At 33.8% G+C, this 24,182-nt stretch overlaps 1 protein-coding gene and 1 long non-coding RNA gene across 15 annotated transcripts in view; one reads left to right on the top strand and one right to left on the bottom strand.

Moving 5' to 3' along the window:
* Positions 1 to 11,608, top strand: part of LOC129922483 (uncharacterized) — a 28,740-nt gene extending 17,132 nt beyond the window's left edge. For 5 of the 13 annotated variants that reach the window (XR_008774487.1, XR_008774483.1, XR_008774477.1 and 2 more), the window contains exons 6-9: positions 6,871 to 6,909; positions 7,680 to 7,957; positions 8,977 to 9,201; positions 9,325 to 11,608. This is a non-coding gene — a long non-coding RNA (uncharacterized LOC129922483). Of the gene's footprint in view, positions 1 to 6,849; positions 6,910 to 7,679; positions 7,958 to 8,976; positions 9,202 to 9,324 lie in introns of all 13 variants that reach the window. The other 8 variants (XR_008774484.1, XR_008774482.1, XR_008774478.1 and 5 more) reach the window with 8 other exon arrangements.
* A 1,221-nt stretch (positions 11,609 to 12,829) lies between these two features.
* Positions 12,830 to 20,999, bottom strand: LOC129922529 (uncharacterized). Of its 2 annotated transcripts, none has more exons than XM_056009090.1 (4): positions 20,873 to 20,999; positions 15,712 to 15,879; positions 14,089 to 14,220; positions 12,830 to 13,954 (listed from the first exon to the last, which is right to left on the bottom strand). In XM_056009090.1, exons 2-4 carry the CDS (start codon positions 15,847 to 15,849, stop codon positions 13,844 to 13,846), a joined length of 381 nt encoding a protein of 126 aa, XP_055865065.1. In that variant the 5' UTR covers positions 15,850 to 15,879; positions 20,873 to 20,999; the 3' UTR covers positions 12,830 to 13,843. The 2 variants fall into 2 exon arrangements, with proteins under 2 accessions (XP_055865065.1, XP_055865064.1); XM_056009089.1 differs by lacking the exon at positions 20,873 to 20,999 and adding an exon at positions 20,275 to 20,475.
* Between the last annotated feature and the right edge of the window lie 3,183 nt (positions 21,000 to 24,182).

The raw sequence follows: 24,182 nt of genomic DNA, 5'->3' as shown, positions 1-24,182 counted from the left end.
TAATCAACATTTGCACTTGCAATTAAGTAGTTGTGGAGAAACACATTTAATTGATAAATTTACTGTCATTAGCTTAGGACTTTTCCTTTGTGGGTGGTGAGTCCTTAATGTTTGGCTGCACACTTGGTAGGTTTTTCCTATCTGAGCTTGAGTTATTGCCATAAATGAGATAATTGAAATTAATATGTTTTAGTTTTTTTGTTACTATAAATAACTGACATTTTTCTGGATGTAAAGACATGCTCCAATGTGATTCCCTTTTTTGTAATTCATCTAATTTTCTTTGTAAAATTTCTGTATCTTGAGTTGTTTTTATTGTTTTATATATTATTCAATTGTCTGGAAACAATCTGACTTTTGTTCCTGAACTTATGCAATTTGGTAAATTATTTATGTACATTAAAAATAGTACTAAACCTAAGACTGAACCACATTTCCATCGACATGAATATTGATCATATAATTGACTTTTTTTTTTTTTATAATTATAAAGTTCCATTTCATATTTTTTTTTTATAATTATAAAGTTCCATTTCAGATCTTTAAATTTTTCCAGTAATCCAACCACACAAAAACTTAATCTTCTATCAGCCTTCTCATGTTGCAGTGTTAACTTTTTATGTTCCTTTGTCTTCTTCATTGCTTATCTGAATTAGCTCTTGCTACTTTAGAAGTAAAATAACTGTTTTCTCTTACTTTATTTACAAATTCAAATTCATTCTTTAATAACATATAGCCTCCAATTAACTTTTAAAAAAATATTGTTAAAGGACTCTTTGGATTGCATCCAATTATCAATTCAAATGGAGAGTAGCCAGGAGTAGTTCTATCATCAATTCAGTAGTTATTATTGCCTTTGTAAGTGACCTCTAGCGTTCTCACCCTGAAGCCGCATGCAACCATGTGCTCTCTTCTGTGTCTTATAAATAGAGAGACTTCTTTTGGTCTGACAGTTATGCTGGGCAGGGCATGTATTCCATATGGGTGATGAACGTATGCCAAAAGCAGTCTTTTTTGGTGAGGTGAAAGATGAACATGGTAACAGTGAATATTTCCAATAATCAGGGGACAAACATTTTTCATCACCATAGCTGTGATTCTTTCTGTTATCCATGGGCAGTCAATAAATGCTATTGGACATGATATCTTGTTGTTTTGCCAGCATAATTTTCTTACTGTTACCCATCATATTTTCTTAGTTTTACCTGTCATATTTTCTTAGTTTTACCTGTCTTATTTCCTTAGTTTTACATGTCATATTATCTTAGTTATACCTGTTATATTTTCTTAGTTATACCTGTCATAGTATCTTGTTTTAACATGTTTATCATTAGTGACTGTGGTATATTTCACTAGTACACCATTAACATATGCTGGAAAAAATTCCAGTTTTACTTCAATATTATATACTGTAGGTTGGAACTTCATTTGTATTAACATTATTGCTTTGTTACCTATTCTGATTTCCAATTCCTTATCTATTTCTTGGTACATTATATTTTTGGAGAATTAGATTCTTGTCTTTAATGTTGATAATAAATTTCTCTTTGGTGATCTAGATTCCAATAATATTGCTTTTAACAGGATGCATTTCTTTCTTTGTTCTCTCTATTAATGAGTTAATAACACTCAAAGTCTTGCCTCTTAGTTTACATATGAATATATTAGAACAAGTATCTTCATTGTAATTGCAAGTTTTACAGATAGTCTGAAAATAACTTCAGTATTTCATCAGTTTCTTTAAGGACCCTCATTTTTTTGCCTATAAATATTCTCTTTATGCTCTCGCTTGGTAGTTTCTGTTTTGTCTCCCTTGTTTTGAATTGCAGCTTTTATTTTTCAGTTTTTTTTTTTTTTAATTTCTGATTCTTTGTCTGGTTTTGCTTCCTTTTAATTTCTTTCAGCATCTAGCTGCATTTCTCTCTTCTCTTTGTGCTTTGTAAATATTCTCTATATGTTCACGCTTGGTAGTTTCTGTTTTGTCTCCCTTGTTTGGAATTGCAGCTTTTATTTTTCAGTTGTTTTTTTTAAATTTCTGATTCTTTGTCTGGTTTTGCTTCCTTTTAATTTCTTTCAGCATCTAGTTGCATTTCTCTCTTCTCTTTGTGCTCTCGCCAACTCTTTAAAATATCAACTTGATTTTCTTTCCTTTCCATTTATGTCAAAACATCTTTCTTTTCTTCATCTTTAAGACCAAACAATTCAGCAACTTTCTTTACTTCAGTATATCCATCCATGTATCTATTAATACTTATCAAATGTACCAATGCATTCTGTACTTTTTTTAAATATAATAATGATATCTAATATCTTTTATAGTTTACAATCACTGACAATATTATCAAGCCAATACTATTGTGATTAACATAACACACTAAATTGTCAACAATCTAATAATCAATGTCATAATCAATTATTATGTCTTTACAATATATTATTTTGTCATATAGAAAGAGAAAACAAAATTAATAAAATATTATAATGTAAAAAAAAAATGTAACAAAGTTTATACCAAAATGTTACAATTATATAAATGATGATATGATGATGACTCAGTGCACTGAAAACTTTGATTAAATTGAGGAGGATTCAAGCAACACATTGACCTCACTCTCTTACCCTAAAGCACATCCTGTTCCAAAAGCAAAATATAAAAACAAACAAGCACAGCAGGAAAAAAAGACAGAAAATTTTCAAGAAATACTATATATACTTACAAATATAAATAAAAATGACTTAAAGACCCCAAGAAATTGTGCACAATATTAATACAGTGTAAACATTAAAATAAACAATAGTCTAAACACAAAAATCTACTAGTGTTAAATCTGCGACCTCTAAAACCTTATGTTCTGATCATATATATATATTTTTTTACACATTGAAAAAAGACAAAATTTAACAAGGACACAATATCAGTGATACCAAATTTTGACAAGAACAAAACTGTCAACAGCTTTCTAAATATAGAACATAAAAATTAAAAATAAAAATCAAAATTATCAGTAATATATTTCAATACTGATTATCTTCCTGTAATGTCATTGAATACTAGCACTGATATAGCTCATCACTTTGAAGAGTGCTTCTTAATCTTTTCACTGTCCAACTTCAATAGAATGTATATATAAATATATATACTTTTACTGCACAAAATTACTGACTATTACTTGAGATGTATAATATACATCAGCACAAAATTACTGCCTTTGTCCAAATTTACAATTACTGTCCAACTTCAATACAATATATATACTTGTACTGCACAAAATTACTATTATTTGATGAGATATATAATATACACAAATGTACTGTGTCAAAATTTACAATTACAGTTCAACTTCAATGCAATATATATACTTGTAATGCACAAAATTACTGACTATTACTTGATGAGATATATAATATACATTGGCATAAAAATATTGTCTGCCTGTGTCAAAATTTACAATCACTGTCCAACTTCAATATACTATTTACTAATTATTTGTTGGTGCACCTGAAGTGTCTGGTTGATTTTTTGGGGCACTTTTTCATCCTTCAACTGTCTACAAGTGTTTACATACTATTTACAATCACTGTCCAACTTCAATATACTATTTACTAATTAATTGTTGGTGCAACTGAAGTGTCTGGTCAATTTTTGGGGCACCTTTATCATTTTTCAACTGTCTAGGAGTGTTTACTAATGAGATATATAATATACACAAATGTACTGTCTGCCTGTGTCAAAATTTACAATTGCAGTTCAACTTCAACTTGTACTGCACATAATTACTGACTATTACTTGATGAGATATATAATATACATTGGCATACAAATATTGTCTGCCTGTGTCAAAATTTACAATAAGTGTCCAACTTCAATATACTATTTACTAATTAATTGTTGGTGCACCTGAAGTGTCTGGTTGATTTTTTGGGGCACGTTTTCATCCTTCAACTGTCTAGGAGTGTTTACATACTATTTACTAATGAGATATATAATATACACAAATGTACTGTCTGCCTGGGTTAAATTTTACAATTACAGTTCAACTTCAATGCAATATATATACTTGTACTGCACAAAATTACTGACTATTACTTGATGAGATATATAATATACATTGGCATAAAAATATTGTCTGCCTGTGTCAAAATGTACAATCACTGTCCAACTTCAATATACTATTTACTAATTAATTGTTGGTGCACCTGAAGTGTCTGGTTGATTTTTTGGGGCACTTTTTCATCCTTCAACTGTCTAGGAGTGTTTACATACTATTTACTAATGAGATATATAATATACACAAATGTACTGTCTGCCTGGGTTAAATTTTACAATTACAGTTCAACTTCAATGCAATATATATACTTGTACTGCACAAAATTACTGACTATTACTTGATGAGATATATAATATACATTGGCATAAAAATATTGTCTGCCTGTGTCAAAATGTACAATCACTGTCCAACTTCAATATACTATTTACTAATTAATTGTTGGTGCACCTGAAGTGTCTGGTTGATTTTTTGGGGCACTTTTTCATCCTTCAACTGTCTACAAGTGTTTACATACTATTTACTAATGAGATATATAATATACACAAATGTACTGTCTGCCTGTGTCAAAATTTACAATTGCAGTTCAACTTCAATGCAATATATATACTTGTACTGCACATAATTACTGACTATTACTTGATGAGATATATAATATACATTGGCATAAAAATATTGTCTGCCTGTGTCAAAATTTACAATCACTGTCCAACTTCAATATACTATTTACTAATTAATTGTTGGTGCACCTGAAGTGTCTGGTTGATTTTTTGGGGCACTTTTTCATCCTTCAACTGTCTACAAGTGTTTACATACTATTTACTAATGAGATATATAATATACACAAATGTACTGTCTGCCTGTGTCAAAATTTACAATTACAGTTCAACTTCAATGCAATATATATACTTGTACTGTACAAAATTACTGACTATTACTTGATGAGATATATAATATACATTGGCATGAAATTATTGACTTCATCTGTCTACGAGTGTTTACATACTATTTACTAATGAGATATATAATATACACAAATGTACTGTCTGCCTGGGTTAAATTTTACAATTACAGTTCAACTTCAATGCAATATATATACTTGTACTGCACAAAATTACTGACTATTACTTGATGAGATATATAATATACATTGGCATAAAAATATTGTCTGCCTGTGTCAAAATTTACAATCACTGTCCAACTTCAATATACTATTTACTAATTAATTGTTGGTGCACCTGAAGTGTCTGGTCGATTTTTGGGGCACCTTTTTCATCCTTTTGATTTGTGATAGGGCAATGCAATTGTGATAATATAATATTAAAAATAGATTTTTATTAATTTATGTAAATGTTTACTATTTTCACCATCTGAGCTGTGAATGAATCTTGTTTTTAATGACCCAACTGTATAAAACTTAGCTCTTGAGCTATGAAGGGGGAAAAACCCTTGAGAGATTATGGGCATGACATAGCCTTAATTGTGCTGATGTGCCAAAAACCAAAAATATCAATACCTTCCAACTGTTGGGCACCTATATGGTCATCAATTGTTGGAATACTTCATCCCTCATACCAACTGTTGGGCACCTCAAGTGTGTCCTGTCAGCTATTGGGGCACCACAAGTGTCCTAATGACTGTTTGGGCACCTCAAATATCCTTTTAACTTGAGGCACTATAGGTATCGTATCTATTGTTGAAGCACTTCAAATGTCCTATCATTTGTTGGGGCATCTCATTTATCCTAACAACTGTTGGGCACTTCAATAATCTTATTTTTGGGCACTCCAAGTGTTCTATCAATTGTTTGGGCACTCCAAGTGTTCTATCAATTGTTTGGGCACTCCAAGTGTCCTATCAATTGTTAGGCACCTCATCGATCATACCAACTGTTGTCCACCTCAAGTTTGTCCAATCAGCTGTTGGGGCACCACAAGTGTTTCAACACTTTTTAGGCACCTCAAATGTCCTTATAACTGATGGGGCACCTCAATATCCTATCAATTGGTAGGGCACCTCAAGTATCCTATCAATTGGTAGAGCACCTCTAGTGTCCTATCAATTTGTAGGGCACCTCTTGTTCTATTGTTTGGTAGGGCACTTCAAGTATCCTATCAGTTGGTAAGGCACCTCTTCTTTCCTACCAAATGTTAGGTCACCACAAGTCTCCTATTAACTGTTGGGGTACCTAAAGTATCCTATCATGGGGCATCTCATTCATCCTAACAACTCAATGGTCTTATTGTTGGGGCACTCTAAGTGTCCTATCAATTGTTGGGCACCTCATCCATCATACCAACTGTTGTTCACCTCATGTTTGTCCTATCAGTTGTTGGGGCACCACAAGTGTCCTAACAACTGCTTGTCCTTTTAACTTATGTGGCACCTCAAGTGTCCTATTAACTGTTGGGGCACATCAAGTATTCATTCAACTCTCTCTCTCTCTATATATATATATTATATTATATTATGTTAGTTTTGATTACCATTATAAATATATATGATTATGGTTATTATATATTATATATAATCTGCAGTGTTTTTACAAATGTGTAGTCCTGCTTATTACTCCCAGAACCACTTTTTTTTTTCAGTTTCATTAGCAACATATGAATTTAAATATTTGAAATGTTTAATCACACTTCTTTTTACTGAAGTTTAATTTTTTGTTAACAGATATCAAGCTACAAAATTAAATTCCAATTTTTTAGGTTCTCGCCTATATCTACAATTTATATCTATATATTAAGTTTTGTTACCTTGAACTCTTTCAAGTTTTTTGTTACACAACTTTATATTTCAGATTCTTTTTGTTCTTCCTTAGGTTCAAATGTATCAGTTGTTTTTGTTGACAGATATCAAGGTACAGAAATAAGAATCTAATTTAGAGTTTTTTAAAGCTTGATTAGTCATAATATTTGCACTATTATTTCCAATATGTGCCAGAGTGTCTGCTAAATGTAACTAGTATGATTAAAAACTTGGTCATTGCAGAGTCTAACATATGGACAAGTAGGATGCTTGTGGCTTGATTCAGTGAAAGAATGTTGGACAAGCAGAAGTGTTATGGAGTGTGTGTTTTTATGGTGACTGTGGAAAGAGGTTAGCGATTGGATGTGAATGATGCAAAAGTGGCATTGTCGTCACTTGGTCTTAGGGGAGATGACTCCAGAATGTAAGACTGAAAGGTTGTGTTATTGTAGTGAGTTAGATTGTAAGAAATTTTATTACTTAAGTCTACTACATTTATTTCATGTGATCACAAGTATTATAAATGTTATTTCGTTCACAAGGAAGTTGTTCAAGTTCTTATTAGCTAAGATATATTATGCCTTCAACAGTTTAGTTGCCTACCAGCAGTTGTTGCTACAAGTCAACAACAGTCAGACTAAATTAAATAAAGCCATGTCTATTTCTACATGATTTTGTTGCTACTAACCTGGTGTTACTAACAACTAACTTGAAAAGGGAGAGGGGAATTATCATCTCATTCATGCTCTAACTCTTCAAATTCTATAGAATTGCAGAGAACTGACATGAAATAAAACATTAACAAAATGTGTATTATAATTGTCATTTTTCCTCTACTTAGCATTTTTTTTTCTCCTAGATTTTCATAATATTTTGTTGAAGTCATTTCAGTTCTCAATTATTTTGTGCACTAAGTTACAAGAAAAAATTCAAGCAAAAGAGGTCACTACACTAAGACTTTGTCTTCTCATAAGAAAGGATGGCTGCCTGGTCATGTGATATATGTGCTGGACTGTGTGTGGTCATCTTGATGCTCATATCTTGCCTGATATTTATTCTGCTGGACATTTGGTCAAGGAAGTAGATTCCCTTCAGCTCTCAAGAAACATTCAAAACATGTCAAACATTTGACAAGAATATCAAGCAAGTGCAGTGTACATGTAAGTAATGTTGAAACATTATCTGTTCTCATTTATGCATTCTTGAGGACGATCTGCAGCCACTAAACCAGTTACATCAGATCTGGATAAAGTGGTCGCCTCCTCTTCATTAAGGCTAGAACAGAAAGATTTTATTATTCTTTTACTCTACTTTCTGTCAGTGTGTTTCATAGTCATTTGTCACATCACTGAGAAACTTAGTTCATTAAGCACTGGCTGTATAAGACTGAGTGTTTATATGTTTTGTGTGTGAATGTTGTTCCTGTTTGCATCTATATTGTCATTGTTATAGTGGTAATCCTAAGGATAATTGTAATCAAACTGAATTTTCATTTGTTTGGATCTTATCTCGTGGGAATTTTAAACTTGATAATTTGCTCTTTGCTTACATTTTGATTTTTATGTACATTCTAAAAGAAATACTATACATAAGGATAGAAAAAGGAGAGCAAACAATATAGAGATTGGCTGAAGCAATATAAAGAAAGTGAGATCAAATAAAAGAATATATAAAAAGAATAAACCTAGAGAATTTGAAACAATCTAGACAGTCTCTGTAGCTATTTGGAAAGATTGCTATTGCCAACTAAACAAAACAAATTAGTTTGGACTACAAGCAAAAGAACTTAAAAAGTTGTGATTTTATTTTCTAGAAAAGCACAAACTTTATAGCAGAATTTTCACTCTAAATATTAAAGCTTTCTGTATTCTGTACATTAGATACACTAAATAGCTAATTATTTATTTTTTTTAGGCATAATTGAAAATCTTCAATAAATTCCTTAGAATTTAAAGGCTTAATAAAACTTAAATTTTTTTTTCACTTAATTTGGGTAGTTATTCTTTGCTGCTGTAGTAGGTGTCTTGAATGTATTTTTTTTCTTTAAAGTTTATTCATAAAATACTAAGTTAAAACATAAAGCTGCATCATCAGAATAGTTTTATTGAACATGAAAAGAAAAGCAATAGAATTTTTTTTTTCCCTTTTCAAGGCAAACGTTTTTCTTATTCTTATTTAGACCAACATGATGAAGATGTAGACCAACATGATGAAGATGTAGACCAACATGAAGATGTAGACCAACATGATGAAGATGTAGACCAGCATGATGAAGATGTAGACCAGCATGATGAAGATGTAGACCAACATGATGAAGATGTAGGCCGACATGATGAAGATGTAGACTGACATGAAGATGAAATGTAAACCAAAATATTGATCAAGAGATGTATGGAATAAAAAGGTAAGCAAAGCTATGTATATCAATTAATATTTTTTTTATACTAAACCCCTAAGTAAAGCTTTGCCAAGTTTTGTGTTTCACTGACTATGAAAATGTTTTGATCAATTTTTGTTCTCTTTACAGTGAACATCTTGAGAGGGAAAACAATTCCTAGAGGCAAAGACACAGACACAGTAGATACATTAGAGATTGTTTCCTTTTCTACCATCATTTAGAGCCTTTTTTGTGAGGGAACCTGCATCTGAAAGAACTGAACATTTCCCTAATGCTACTTCAAATTCAGATCTTCTCCCAACCTCAGGCTGAGTACCCGTGGTCACCTACTTTATTTTACATTACCATAGCACTACAGACAGTGGAAAACAAATTATATGAAGGAGTGCAACCACCATCAGATATTGTTGTCTTTACAGACTCCCAATCCACTCTGCAAGCACTTAACAGCAGCACCTCAAACAGCCCAAGAGAGTTGACAACACTCATTGTGATAATCCATCAGATGATATCAAAATTAAATATCAATATCACACTACAGTGGATCCCTGGACATATTGGCATCATGGGAAATGAAAAAGCAGATAAGCTATCAAAGGCAGGTTCATCTATGGAACAACCAGATAGACCTGTTAACTACCTCACCCTAAGGTCAATGTTAGTCAACAATCACAAAGAGGAGTGGCTCAACCAATGGGCATCAGGAAACACAGGCAGAGCCATGTACAAAGAAATGACTACGCCTAACAAACTGGACAGTATTAACTTCCTCCCCTGCAAAGAACAATCTACAATTTTCCAACTAAGAACAGGACACACTCCACTATTAAATTACCACCTGAACAAAATAAACTCCACACAACTCCTCCTTTGCAGACACTGTGCCCACCCCTTTGAAACCGTAAACCATATCCTCTTTGAATGCCCCTCCCTAATCCACCTTAGGCAGACCCTACTTCCACTACAGCCCAACATAACCAACACCCTGTACGGCAGTGCTGAACAACTGGAGAAAACAGCACACTTTTTTTCCTTGGCACAGTCTGCAAAAGAGCTGACAGCTCAGCAGCAATAAAGCTGGCTAGAAGAAGAAGAAAAAAAAGAGGTTACATTACAAGAAGTGTTCGCAAAGTCAGAAAACCTAACAGATGACAATGAATAGAACAATCATTTCTAATATAGGTACAAGTGATGTACTTTGTAATAACTATTTGGGTGGAATCACCATAATTGATTTGTATCTTGTTCTATATTTAGGTAAATCTTGTCATTCAGTCCAGTCATTGTTCTTTTTAATATTCCTTTTTTTCCCCTCAATTTTCTTGTTGTTTCAGTGAAATGTTTTTATCTTTTTTGTTTTGGAGCAGGGAGGGGGGCTGTGGTATATTATCATTATTATTATTGGAGTCACAACACCAAAGCCTTGCTACATTATGCTTTTAATTCAATTTATTATCTCCCCTGCTTTTGTGTGCTATCATATTAATGTTCATTAGTGTCACATCCATGCACAATTTGTTCTATGCTTTTTATAGTGTAAATAGTGACTTGACATTATTTAGATCAATTATAATATGTTATATTATATTTAAAATAAAACTGTTAGCATTTTCTATGATGTTATTAATATGAATGTGTTTGTGTGTTGCTATGAATGCATTTTAAGTTTTAGTCTGAAATCATAAATAAGAAATTGTTTCATAAACAAAGATTATATTAATATTTAATATTTCAGACTTCACTATAGCATGGAGTTCATCCCCATAGTCTATTTAATTAAAACTTTCAAATACTAATTCACTTTGTCTTATCTAATGGTGATCATGGGGGTATCCACTATCCATAGTCTCTGGTATGAACACTCACTGTCCTGGTTAGGGCTAGGATGTAATCTCTATTTCTCATGGAACACATGTAAAACCAAGAAAACAAACAGTAGACCTAGACTTTATTAACAGGTCATGCAAGCATTTTTTTATAATTGTGAACTGATGCTCTCAGAGCTATTTTTATGTATTTTTATTTTTGCTACTTTTGTAGACTAGTGCTAAGCTGTATGCTTATACTTCTGCCTATTATTATATGGGTTAGGGCGATGCTGTTTCCTGTACTGTTGACCAGAGTGTGTCAGTTTTAATTATTCTGTACTTGGAACTGCCTTTAAGTTTCAGAATTTGTTTTTTTTTTCTATATGTAAAGCTACTTTATATATATAGTTATATATTATGGTACATTATTTTTCTAATTGAAACAAGTCAAAATAATTGGCAGTTTGTTTTTTTAAAGTTTGTTTTAAAATGATGGCCACTTCTAATGTTTATGTACTAGATCTTTTCCTAATTTTTTTGTTTTTTTATCTGCAGTGTTTTGTAACTGCTGCTTTGCTCATTTGAATTAAAGTATCATTTTGTTATTTCTTCTCTTTCTTGATTTCTTTGGTCACAGATACAACCCACCCAGTTGACCTTCTGGCAACTGTAACTTCTTGTTAGTGCAGACTAGACATGACCTTGGGCCCTGCCATGCTAACATAATACTAATATTCTCTTGAATCATTCCAGACAGCATTGAGACCACCCCTGTCCCTAACAATACATAATTACCTTGTTTTAGTTGTAGAATGAAAGTTGAGCAAACAGTGAAAAGCTTCTATATAATTCACTTGGAGGTGAGGTGACTGAGCGGTGAAATACTTGGCTTCCAAATATGGGTCCAGGGTTTGAAGACTGGGATTTTTAATTTTAGGACTATTAGGCACCTTTGAGTACACCTGGTTCCAATGGGTTCCTGGCATTTGTTAGGGAAAGGTAAAGACAGTTGGTCATAGTGCCGACCATGGGACACAAAAACAGATGACCTTTATATCATCTGCCCTACAGATTGCAAAGTCTGCAGCTAAAACCAACATGGGAAAGCCTTTGAGGGAAAAATCAGGAGTCAACCATTCAGTTAGCAGCATACAGTGCTACTCCCAGGCAGAGCCTACGATGCCATTGATCCCAAACTGTATTGGCATATTCCATTCCTTCAAATATATAGCTGTGTGGGTGACATCATTGCAACCACAACTAATGTCAGGAAAATGATTCATAGCTAATGTTTAAAAAATGAGATGATCCATAGCAGCTTTGTGACTGAAGGAGGCCATAGAATCAGATCAAAGTTTGAGATTTGCTAAAAATTTGCTCAAAAACAAATATTGTTACAAAGCAATTAGCTAAAGAAACCTGTTAACTTTTAACATAACTTTTTAACGACATATGGAAAAGCACTATTAAACTACTAGAAATTTAGAAAAACTAGATCTAAGGGTTGCTGGAAGGGGAGGATAAAAGCTGCAATTTTTTTAGTACCAGTACCTGGTAACTATGTCAATCAACACATTGGACTAGGATAAGTTATGTAGCTTAAAGACATCCATACAACTTTTAAAGAATAAAATCACATCAGACTTCATTTAAGTTGCAGCCTGAGAGACTGAAATCCTCTCTAGCCAATGCAGTTCAAATCCTGATTTGTTTTTGCTGAGCAAAGAAACACAAGAAATACCATTTCCCCATATAGGCAATACAAAGTAATTTGAAAAAAAAAAAAGAAATTAACACAGACCAGTTACAATAAAAAAAAAATGAAATTGTAAAATGAATGCCACTTTTATTACAAGGTATACATAAATATCAAAATGAGTTAATCAATTATTTAAAGTTAGCAACTTTTTGTTCAAAACTAATGTACATTGGTAGTCCTGTAGATAGTGTAGAATCAAAGTAGCATGATTCATTTAGATATTTGATTTTAAAAGGGAGACAATTTGATTAGAAGTTATTATAATTTTTTAAAATTTCTATTTAGTATGACAGTGCATCTACTGTAGAAAAATACTAAATAAAACTAAATATCAGTTGTTATTCCAAAAAAAAAAAAGAAAAATGTACATTTAACACATTAGCATATTCTGTTCCACAAATATAAACTTGATCAAAATATTTTATTGTCAAAGATATTATTGATGGAGTTGTATACCTTAAATCTCTTACAACAGATATTCATTCATGGTATAAAACACTGCCTGGTCACTAGAAAATGAATAATGTAATAACACCAAGAACTATACTTAAATACTTTATGTAAACTTGATAACATTGACACTACCAACAATGTTCAAATTGCAATGATTTTGATGGAATCCTGTGATTATTCCTTATGTTATTCAACCACAGAATTCCATCAAAAGCTCTTAATTTCTTTAAGACATCATCTTGTTGAAAAGTAAAATGAGGTGTCAACTCTCTTAATGCCTATGGTCATTGACAAATATAGCTCAAAGAAATCTTTCCTTAATTTCTAACTTAAAGTCAACAGTCAAAGTAAATGAATAGTAGGTACCTGGTACCTGGTAAATTAAAAAAAACACTTAGTTGTTTTTTTTTCTCTACAAGTTCTACAATTTCAGATTCAAAGACAAAGTTTATTAACTTGTTTGTCCAATTAACCTTTGACCTTTTCCTTCTTGGACACTCTCAGCATAAAGAAAAATAAACCGTTCATGAACAGTATTGTCTTGAGCATCAAAATGTGTTATGTGGTGACTACTAAAAGTTGTGTACACTTAATCTTTTATCACTCAATGGATGGAAGTCTTTCTAGACTAGTAAGCAATGGATTTCAGATATCCCTCACTGCTTCTGTGGTTGAATAATTTCCAGAGAAAAAAGCTGCTTAGAATAGTATCTGTCATGCTTGAAAAGGGCCACAGGGACTGTATAAAAAAAAGAATAAATAAAAACTAAACAGACTTGACAGGCAATGTGGCATTAAAAAACAACAACACTTTCTAACTTTAGAACCTACAAACATTAGAGATAGTAGAAAAAACAACACTTGATTTATTACCAAAACAGCTGACATATCCAAACACAAGTGAGTAGCCTTCTTCTGTAAGGTACTTGTGTAGTCAAGGAAGATCTCACATTTGTAAACAGGCCAACATTTTAGGCTCCTTAGCTGACTAATCTTTTGGACATTCTGGAAGAAATAAATGCAAGAAGGGCTTAATATAAATATCATCATCTCTTGAAATTCTATTTGCAGAAGCTAAGAGAGATCTCAAATATGAAAATAATGATCTCATAAAAAGATAATATAGATCACAAATTAGATCTTTTAAATCTCAAACAAGATAGATCACAAATTAGATCAGATAGATCTTAAACAAGATAATATAGATCACAGATAGATCTCAAACAATATGAGATAAAATGTGTAAATAAAAAAAAACAGCATAGCAGAGGAAAGCAAAATTACAAGATAGATATCAAATAGTATGAATCAATTAGCCTATATCCCGGTTAATAAAATTCACAGTTGATTACCAAATGAGTATTTAAAAAATTCTGTTCAAATTTGTTTAACAAAAGAGAAAAAATAATTACAAAACTAAACAAAATAAAAGTAAAGGCTTTCTTTTAGTGACTTTAGAATAGAACAAGTTTCCTGTTTCTGTAAATACTTCATCTCCTCAACACTCCATCTCCTCAATACTCCATCTCCTCAACACTCCATCTCCTCAATGCTCCAACTCCTCAATGCTCCATCTCCTCAACACTCCATCTCCTCAACACTCCTTCTCAAAACTCCATCTCCTCAACACTCCATCTCCTCAATGCTCCATCTCCTCAATGCTCCATCTCAACACTCCATCTCCTCAACGCTCCATCTCCTCAACACTCCATCTCCTCAATGCTCCATCTCCTCAACACTCCAACTCCTCAATACTCCATCTCCTCAACACTCCATCTCCTCAACACTCCATCTCCTCAACACTCCATCTCTTCAACACTCAGCTCCTCAACACTCCATCTCCTCAACACTCCAGCTCCTCAACACTCCATCTCCTCAACACTCCATCTCCTCAACACTCCATCTCCTCAATGCTCCATCTCCTCAATGCTCCATCTCAACACTCCATCTCCTCAACACTCCAACTCCTCAATACTCCATCTCCTCAACACTCCATCTCCTCAACACTCCATCTCCTCAACACTCCATCTCCTCAACACTCCATCTCCTCAATGCTCCATCTCAACACTCCATCTCCTCAATGCTCCATCTCCTCAATACTCCATCTCCTCAACACTCCAGCTCCTCAACACTCCATCTCCTCAACACTCCATCTCCTCAACACTCCATCTCCTCAACACTCCAACTCCTCAATACTCCATCTCCTCAACACTCCAGCTCCTCAATGCTCCAGCTCCTCAATGCTCCATCTCCTCAACACTCCATCTCCTCAATGCTCCATCTCCTCAACACTCCAACTCCCTTCCCCCAATAGTCAACTATATACTAGTCAAACATTTATTTAGACAATACTGAAAATACTCGCTGTTATTTCTACTTTGCTTCAAATACTATACTGGGATACATGAGCAGTCATTTTTTTTAAATAGTTAAATGTAAAACCAATTCAAACTCACATAGAAGTCTAAAATTAACATTTTCTACATTAAGTATCACCTGAAATATTGTAGGAATAGCTGAGGGTTTCAGATTTTTCATTATATCATCAAAGTTTGCATCAATAAAATGTGTGCTGTCCACAAAGTCATACACATCAGGGGTCCATCCTTTCCCTCTTTTCATTGCTTTAACCATTTATCTCACATGTTGGCTTATTTAAGGAATCTGCAACATAAAGAAATAATAAATAATGAATAACATATCGGTACAAAAATGGTGACCAATAATTTCATCCCCAATTAAATATTTTTTGTTATTCATTGTTTAATTGTGCAGTTAAGGCTTTGGCTTTAAGCCCTCATTTCATCTAATATATAAATATGAATATTTTAAATGCTTTTAAATATTTTTTGACATGTTATAAATGCGTTTATATTGTTTCCTCTTCCACTTCACATTCTTGATGAGTTGTACATCTGGGTGTGTACTTAGCTACAGGGCTTCTTGTGGTTATAAGGGATATACATGACGTAATGATCAAAGGCAAAAGTGTGGTGGAAGTAGTGGAAATCTTTTGAGAGAGGAGAACGATTAGAATAATTATGACCATGCCGCTGATAACTTATCATCAAAGGCCAAGGTGTGGTGGAAGTAGGCTACCGGTAGTGGAAATCATTTAAGAGATGAGAACGATTACAAGACTAGACTAAAGAAAGTAATATCTCTCTGTCTTTGGAAAGTTTAGTTTGAGACTAGCCTAAAAAAAGTAATCCCTCTCTGTCTTAGGAAAGTTTAGTCCCAGTAATTGGACATTGAAAATGCGAGCACATTTGTCTCATAATTAGACTATTTCCAAACATATCTAGATCTTCATTATTTAAATGTACAATATAAAAAAAATGATTTAAAACAACAGGCTTGAAAAATTTATAATCTAGATTGAGGATTGTTGTAATGGCCTATGTTGTCTTCTCCATGGAAATTAAAAGGAAATGGCTTTATGTTATAGATTCGTCTAGATATATAGTTCTGTGATTAGTAGCCCATTCTAATAAAAATCAGGAAAAATGAGTTTACATTATTTTTAAATATTGAACACAACTTTTCTAAGACAGAGAAGATCGATTTTCCAAGATTCAGGGCGACTTTCCTTACAGCTTGAAAAAGAGTTATCAATCTATCTCTCTATCTATAAATATATATATACATATATATATATATAATATATATATATATATAAAATTGCATAATTTTAATTTTTCGCTGTTTCTTTTTTATTTCTCTATTTTATTTGAGGCCACCAAATCACATCGCCTAGGGACTCTACTTATCTAAGACAGGCCCAGCTATGGTGGATTATTATCATCATTGTGTTTTATTTATTCAAGGATAATACTTAAATGTAAGTCGCTATTCTATTCGTACAAGTCATTTATTTTTTTGTTTATCGCTGAATCATTTAAGTATTGAATTGAATTTGAAAACATTAAACGCAAGGTAAATCAATTCTACATAGTGTTTTCCCAGTGTTTAGATAGAGACTCCTCTGAATCCACACATGCTGTTCTGGATAGTATCTTGGGTGTTATGCAAATCCACTACTATTTCATCAACTATTGTACATTAGCCAAAGAACATTACAACTAATAAGATGAACGTACTCAAGACTTTCTACTACTATAAATGATGCATTCATTAACACTTGGGATGCCTGTCTTGTCTACTTATCCGTCGTTATTTAAATATCTCTAATTCTAATCAACCTTCTTCTAAGCTATCGCCATATCGTTCTTCCTTGTTCGCCTATTCTCCTGCGTCATTCGTCATTGTCACTGTCACTCCTTTAACCAGCGCTAAAAACAATGCACAATATAATCTACCAAAGCTAACATACTCTCTAACTCAGTGATGCCCAGCCTAATTCGACCTGCGGGCCATTTTCATTTCTGACACTCGTGTTGCGGGCCACATGACCGAAAAGATACAAAAAACGTAATGATATGGAACTAAAACTATTTTATTAGAATCCCGTGGATCTAGCTCACTTACATTAATTAAGGAGATGTTTGAAGTTTATCTACTTTTCTACCCTTCGGAACAATGGCTTCATTTCTCTACTTACAATGGGAGCAGCATTCTATCTAGCTTAACCACCGACTCATTTTCTTATCTCTTTTGGCAACTATTCAATTCTTCCATCTCTAGGTGTAGTTTAACAATATTTTATTCGAGGCTCAAATCAAGAATGCTGCCATATTTGTTTGCTGTTTAAAGAGCCACACTTTCTTTATCTTATCTTATCTTATATAATACAGACGTTACTTCAAAAAAGAAGATGATTACGTCCTACGCGTCATGCATTTAGTCATGCATATTAACCAATGACTTAAATTCTGCCAAGTCACTGGTTTTCCTGGCTAGCTCAGGCAACCCATTCCATGCTCTAATAGCACTAGGGAAGAAGGAGTATTTGTACAAATTTGTCCTAGCATATGGGACGAGGAATGTGCCTTTATCTTTGTGTCTTTCAGAGTATTTTATTAAATTTTGTTTTTGTATTTGAAGATTATGGTTCAGTGTTTTATGTATGATTGCTACTTTACTTTTGAGCCTTCTGTCCTTAAGGCTTTCTAAATTTAGTGATTTTACTAAAGGTGTTACTCTAGTCAAATGTGAATATTCGTTTGTTATGAATCTCACTGCTCTATTTTGTGTCTGTTCCAGTTTCTTAATGTTTTCTTGAGTTGAGGGGTCCCAAACGGAGGATGCATATTCTATTATTGGCCTAACCAAGGTTAAGTAACATTTTAGTTTTATGTTCTTATTTGATTTATAGAAATTTCTTTTAATAAATCCTAATGCTTTGTTTGATTTTTTTGTAGTTTCATCAATATGTGGATTCCATGATAGTTTTTCATTTATTATAACACCTAGGTATTTTGCGTTTTTAGTCTGTGATACTGGTTTGCCATGAATAAGATAAGTGGAATTAATTTGTTTTAGTTTTTTTGTTACTCTTAACAACTGACATTTTTCTGGGTGGAAAGACATGCTCCAATTTGATTCCCATTTCTGTAATTCATCTAATTCTCTTTGTAAAATATCTGTGTCTTGTGTTGTTTTTATTGTTCTATATATTATGCAATCGTCTGCAAATAATCTTACTTTTGTTCCTGAACTAATGCAATTTGGTAAGTCATTTATGTAAATTAAAAATAGTAGTGGACCCAAGACTGTACCTTGAGGTACACCTGAGTTTACTGTTATCGGTGTTGATTTAGAGCCATTTATTATTACAGTTTGTTCTCTCCCTATCAGAAAGTCTTTAATCCACTGATGCAGTGGACCATTAATGCCGAAATATTTTAATTTTTTAAGCAAACTATGGTGGTGAACTTTGTCAAAAGCCTTAGAAAAATCTAGTAAGATAGCATCTATTTGTTCACTATTATCTAAACCTTTTGAAAAATCATCAATTAGTCCTATTAGTTGTGTTTCACATGATCTATATTTCCTAAAGCCATGTTGGTATGGTGTGAGGACATTATGTTTGTCTAAGTGGTTTATGATGTTGCTACATATTATGTGTTCTAGGATTTTACATGTGATGCTGGTAAGTGATACTGGTCTGTAGTTCCCTGGGTCAGATTTTTCTCCTTTTTTAAATAGGGGGGTGACATTAGCTTCTTTCCAGTCCTTTGGTACTCTGCCCTGGTTAAGTGAAGCCTGAAAGAGTATTTTGAACACTGGGGCTAGCTCATTACTTATTTCTTTGAGTAATCTAGCTGGAATACCATCAGGTCCAGAAGCTTTATTTGGTTTGGTGTTGGCTAATAGTTTTTGAATTCCATTTTCTTGTACTACTATATCTTCTATGTTGTCTACTTGGTTCAAATTCAGTAATATGTCTTTGTCTCCTGGGGCTGAGAATGCTGATGCAAAGTATTTGTTTAGAATGTTTGCTTTAGTTTCATTATCATTATGTATTATGTTATGTTCATCTTTTAATGGCGCTACGCCTGTTGTTTCCATTTTCTTAGACTTAATGTATGACCATAGGTTTTTGTTGTTATCTTTAGATATTACGTTGTTTATGTATTCACTCTGCAGCTGTCTGCTTACTTTTTGGGTTAAGTGTTTAATTTTTATATACTTTTTGTAAACTCTTTCTGCATTAGTTTCTTCACTTTCTTTACAAATCAAAGACATTGGCTTATTATCATGTTCCACAACAAAGTAAAGATCAGTTCACTTTTCCTGTTAGATTATACATCTAGTCCCATTTCATAAACACAATGTTAAAGGTCATGGCACCAATCCATCAGAGAAAAAGTTAGGACTCTAATGTATGTAAAAATAACTTTATCAACCTTTTTGGAGAGCCGTCATTTCGGCGGGCCGGATGGAACCACTTCGTGGGCCGGATCTGGCCCGCGGGCCTTATTTTGGGCATCACTACTCTAACTCAACTAGGACACAACAATGCCACGTAATTTAGAAGCAATATTACTTTCGAAAAACATATCATTGAAAACTTTCATTCTACAGGCTTCTAGCTGGTTAGCCTATGCAATAATTAATTAGTGTAAATAACTAGTATTACTACTATAACACACCGACCTGTGACTGTCTAGTTATGCCGGGACATTCTCTCCTTTTAAACTTCTAATAAACTGGACGCATTTCAACCATCCACCTATTTTTGGCAGTCAATACCAGTATCTGTTAATAGCCTACTGAATCGGAACGGATCGCTATCATTCTCTTTCCTTTCTTCTCTCTCTCTCTGGAACCCACTTTTATTTTCACCCCCAGCATTGATCACTGACCTAGACTTTTGACTTGCAATGGAACAACTCGATTGTAGTAACCTAAGCTAAGACCAAAACGTTATTGAAAGTGAAAACAATAAGTCCGATATCGAGTTGTCAGATGTGAACAACACATACACAATTTCAACACGACGACATAACTTGTGCATAGCTTGTTAAAGTAAGAGCCACACAGAATTAAAATGGAATTAAATCTAATGATGATTTGATGTGATAAATACATATGCATGTAAATTATTAATTAATGACAGATTTCATGGACACACTCAAAGTTAAAATGTTACAATCTCATTTCAAGTGCAAGAGATAAAAAGGTCTATTTCTGATGCCCAATCTTCTTTTTTCAGCTTGGGAGCCATATAAATCTTTATGATGACTGAACTTACTGGAGCAGGTCTTCGCCAGTGATGGCTCCTCATGTCGGCTAAGTTCTACATTTTGTCGCTGATGCGTAGGCTGTATTCTGTGAGAACGAATTCTGTGTATTGGTGTGTGTGCACGCAATTTGGTGATCCCTCTTGGTTGCTGTGTGTTTGATGACGTCCTTCTTTTTTCCCGTCTTTGGGGCTTGGTGCTGAACTTCGTTGTTTAACTGCACGCCTTGGCTCGTCGCTGTGTAAATAATTCATTCCGTTTGCAAGAACTGCTAGGTGCTGGTTCAGAGAGCCAGAGTGGAAATATCGCTCAGCTAGCAATGTTGGGGCTTGGCCGATAGGCGACGTAATACGGGTTCATGTTAATTAAGGGATAGTATTACTGAGATACGCACGACCCGCACGTGTACTATAAATGATATGAATGTGTGTTGCAATCTCTTGTCACATTATTTACAGATCATTCTTCACTTTGAACAGTCATCGTATTAAATGTTCAGTGGAATCTTTCTGCCCCCTCATTCATTCATAACTAATTCAACATTATCCTTTGTCTTCCTCATGGAACATATGGCCTCAGTAAAATTACGCCCTCTCCAAGGTCTCTTGTTTAGCTGTTAGCAGCAAAGCAGTTTGGTCAGGGGGTCATTGTGAGCCAAAATATTTACACGGAATCCTGACATATACCGCGAACAAATACCAAGAGCGGAGTTGCTATGCTATATTCGTAAATTTTAAAGCGATACCCTCCCCCCCCCTCCCTTTTTTTTTCAAACTCGCCTTGTCATTGTTTTAACTGCATTCTTACTTCAAGCCACATTTCTCCCACAACTGTGTGTGCACAATCTATTGAATTAATAATGTAATTTTTTGTGAGATGATTTGTGTTGGTCACATGTATAAGTCATTAGTTTCTATCATGATTTTCTAAAAAGTATTTGTGTAAAACCACAGAGGTTTCATTAAATTTGTACTTTATTAATTTTTTATTTTACATTTTTGTTAAGTTTTAATTTTACTTACAAGCTGAATTTGTATACATAGCTATGATTTGATTTGATGGAATTCTTCTTTTTATAAAATTGTACATGGTCTAAGGTTTTTGAGTTCATTGAAGCTTTTTTTCAAAACTGTCTGAAGAGTTGAACTGAAGGCTTGTGAAACAATAGGCCAGCAAAAAATAACAAAAGCTTCCTCTCACCAGCCTGACTGAAATGATTGTTCTGTCTGGAAGAGATCCTACTTGGTGTCTGTATCACACTACTATTTCCAATGCTTCAGAAGCTCCAGACACGGGGGCTAGAGATTGGCAGACTGCTAAGCACACCAAGAACTCCTGCCATCTTCCTGCTCTTTACCACACTCAACAATCCCCATTCCATTTGTGAAACAGAATGTTGGGATTGTTGACATGGTCATAAAGACTCTCTTCCCAACCAAGACTTGAGCAATGCTCTTCCATTCCTAATGAAGTCTTGTTTTCTTACTTCCTTGAAGCCTAATTGTTTTGACCCGGGGGGGGGGGGGGGGCACTATGTTGTAGACTGGGATGTTTGCTTTCTGACAGCATTGTAGAATAATTATATTGTAATGAAATATTTTTCAAATAAAAAAATTAAATTAAACAAAACCTACATCTTGGCTATTAAAATCCAAGTTACTACTGCTATTTGTTATATAATGTATGTGTCAAAGTCATGAGATGTATAAAGTGGATGTTTACATAAACATTGGTTTTGTGAAACATCAGTCAATTGTATTTATTACCCTACTATAAATGGTCTAGAAAGTTGAAAATAAGAGTACCAGTTCAATGTTAGAGAATTAGGTAGGGGAGACAATAAAAGAGTTTTAATATGTTCAATCTTCTTGTTTAGTCCACTTTTGTGAATTATAGTTTAATTGTGTTAAATCATATTAGCCACCCAACTCTATTGTAAAAATCATATTATACAATGCAACTTTTATCTACAGATAATGACCCTGTAAGAAGGTAAAGTACCACAATGACCAACCAGCGTTACTTTCCCCAACTACTGTCTGGTGCCCAATAGATTTGATTGGACTCTCAGTCATCATTCTATGGCCTCCTATGGATCATCTCGGTGAGATGAATGCCTGGGCATTAGCTGTGGTCAGAATGATGTTGCCCACACATCAGTTCCCCCCTCTCCACGCAGCTGATGTATCCAAAGGAACGGCAGTGCCGATACAGTTTGGAGTTTGCGGCGTCGCAGGTTCTGCCAGAGTGTAGCACTGGGTGCTGCAAACTGCCTTAGGGTCGCCAGCTCGATTTTTCGTCAGGGTTGACTCCCGAAGCCTTTCCCATGATTGGGTATAGCTGCAAGGCAACAGAGGTTTGAATTCAGAGTTTTCCTTCTCCTAGGTGGGTAGCCAGCAAGGTTGTCAGTGCCGGAAGTGGTAATGGATGTAAGCACTCCACTACCTATAAAATGCTTCCAAATGGTATGTGTCTCAAATAGCCTCTGACAACCAGTCCAACTCATGGCCTTCACGTGTGGCTCAGATATTGAGTTCGGCGGAACTGTTCTCACTAACAGAAGGGGCAAAGGCAAGTAACTGGCGCCTTAACCAGTAAGCTTCGGGCAGGAGGGGCTCAGGCATCATAAGAATCAAAGATACCATTCTTCAGCAAGATTTGAACCCTTAGATCCCCTCAGTTTGGAAGAGAAGCACTTAACCTCTCAACCACACCATCCCAAAGTTAAAATTTATTTAGCATAAATATTTAAATGTCTAGATCCTCTGTTACTGTTTGCAGCACATTTTTCAGCATTATTACATTTTCAACTAACTGTTAACTGTTACACAAGAAATGCTCAAATCTTATTGATTTAAGCAAGTACTTATAAATGCAATGCAGCCATTGTTGTGTACTGCAAGTAGTAATTAGAAGCCTAATTTTACAAACTTGAATGAACATAATTTGGTTTGAAACCTAATTGTCTAAATTTAAAAAAATAAAATTTTTATGGCTCAAGACATGCCAACCCAAAACATTATTTCTGTACACTTGATTTTTGAAGAATTATTTTCATAATGCTTTCTAGTGTCTTTATCAATTGATATTAAGACACATCTGGGTACTGTTCATGCATTGCTTTTTAATGCTCTGAGTATCAAGCACACTGATCTAGTTCATTCATGTTCAGATTCTATTAGCTACCCTACTAGATGAAATGCCCATATTCATTCCTAGCTATCCTGCAGGAAGGTTTGGGATGCTATAATCTTAAATTACGAAGGAACATCCAGATTTAGCAAATTACTGACAAAAGTAAAAAAACACACTTAAAACATA

The sequence above is a fragment of the Biomphalaria glabrata genome, chromosome 13 (assembly GCF_947242115.1).
Source record: "Biomphalaria glabrata chromosome 13, xgBioGlab47.1, whole genome shotgun sequence".
Taxonomy (NCBI): Eukaryota; Metazoa; Mollusca; class Gastropoda; family Planorbidae; genus Biomphalaria; species Biomphalaria glabrata.
Note: the sequence above shows the minus strand (reverse complement) of the source record. Positions and strands in the feature narration are given on the sequence as shown.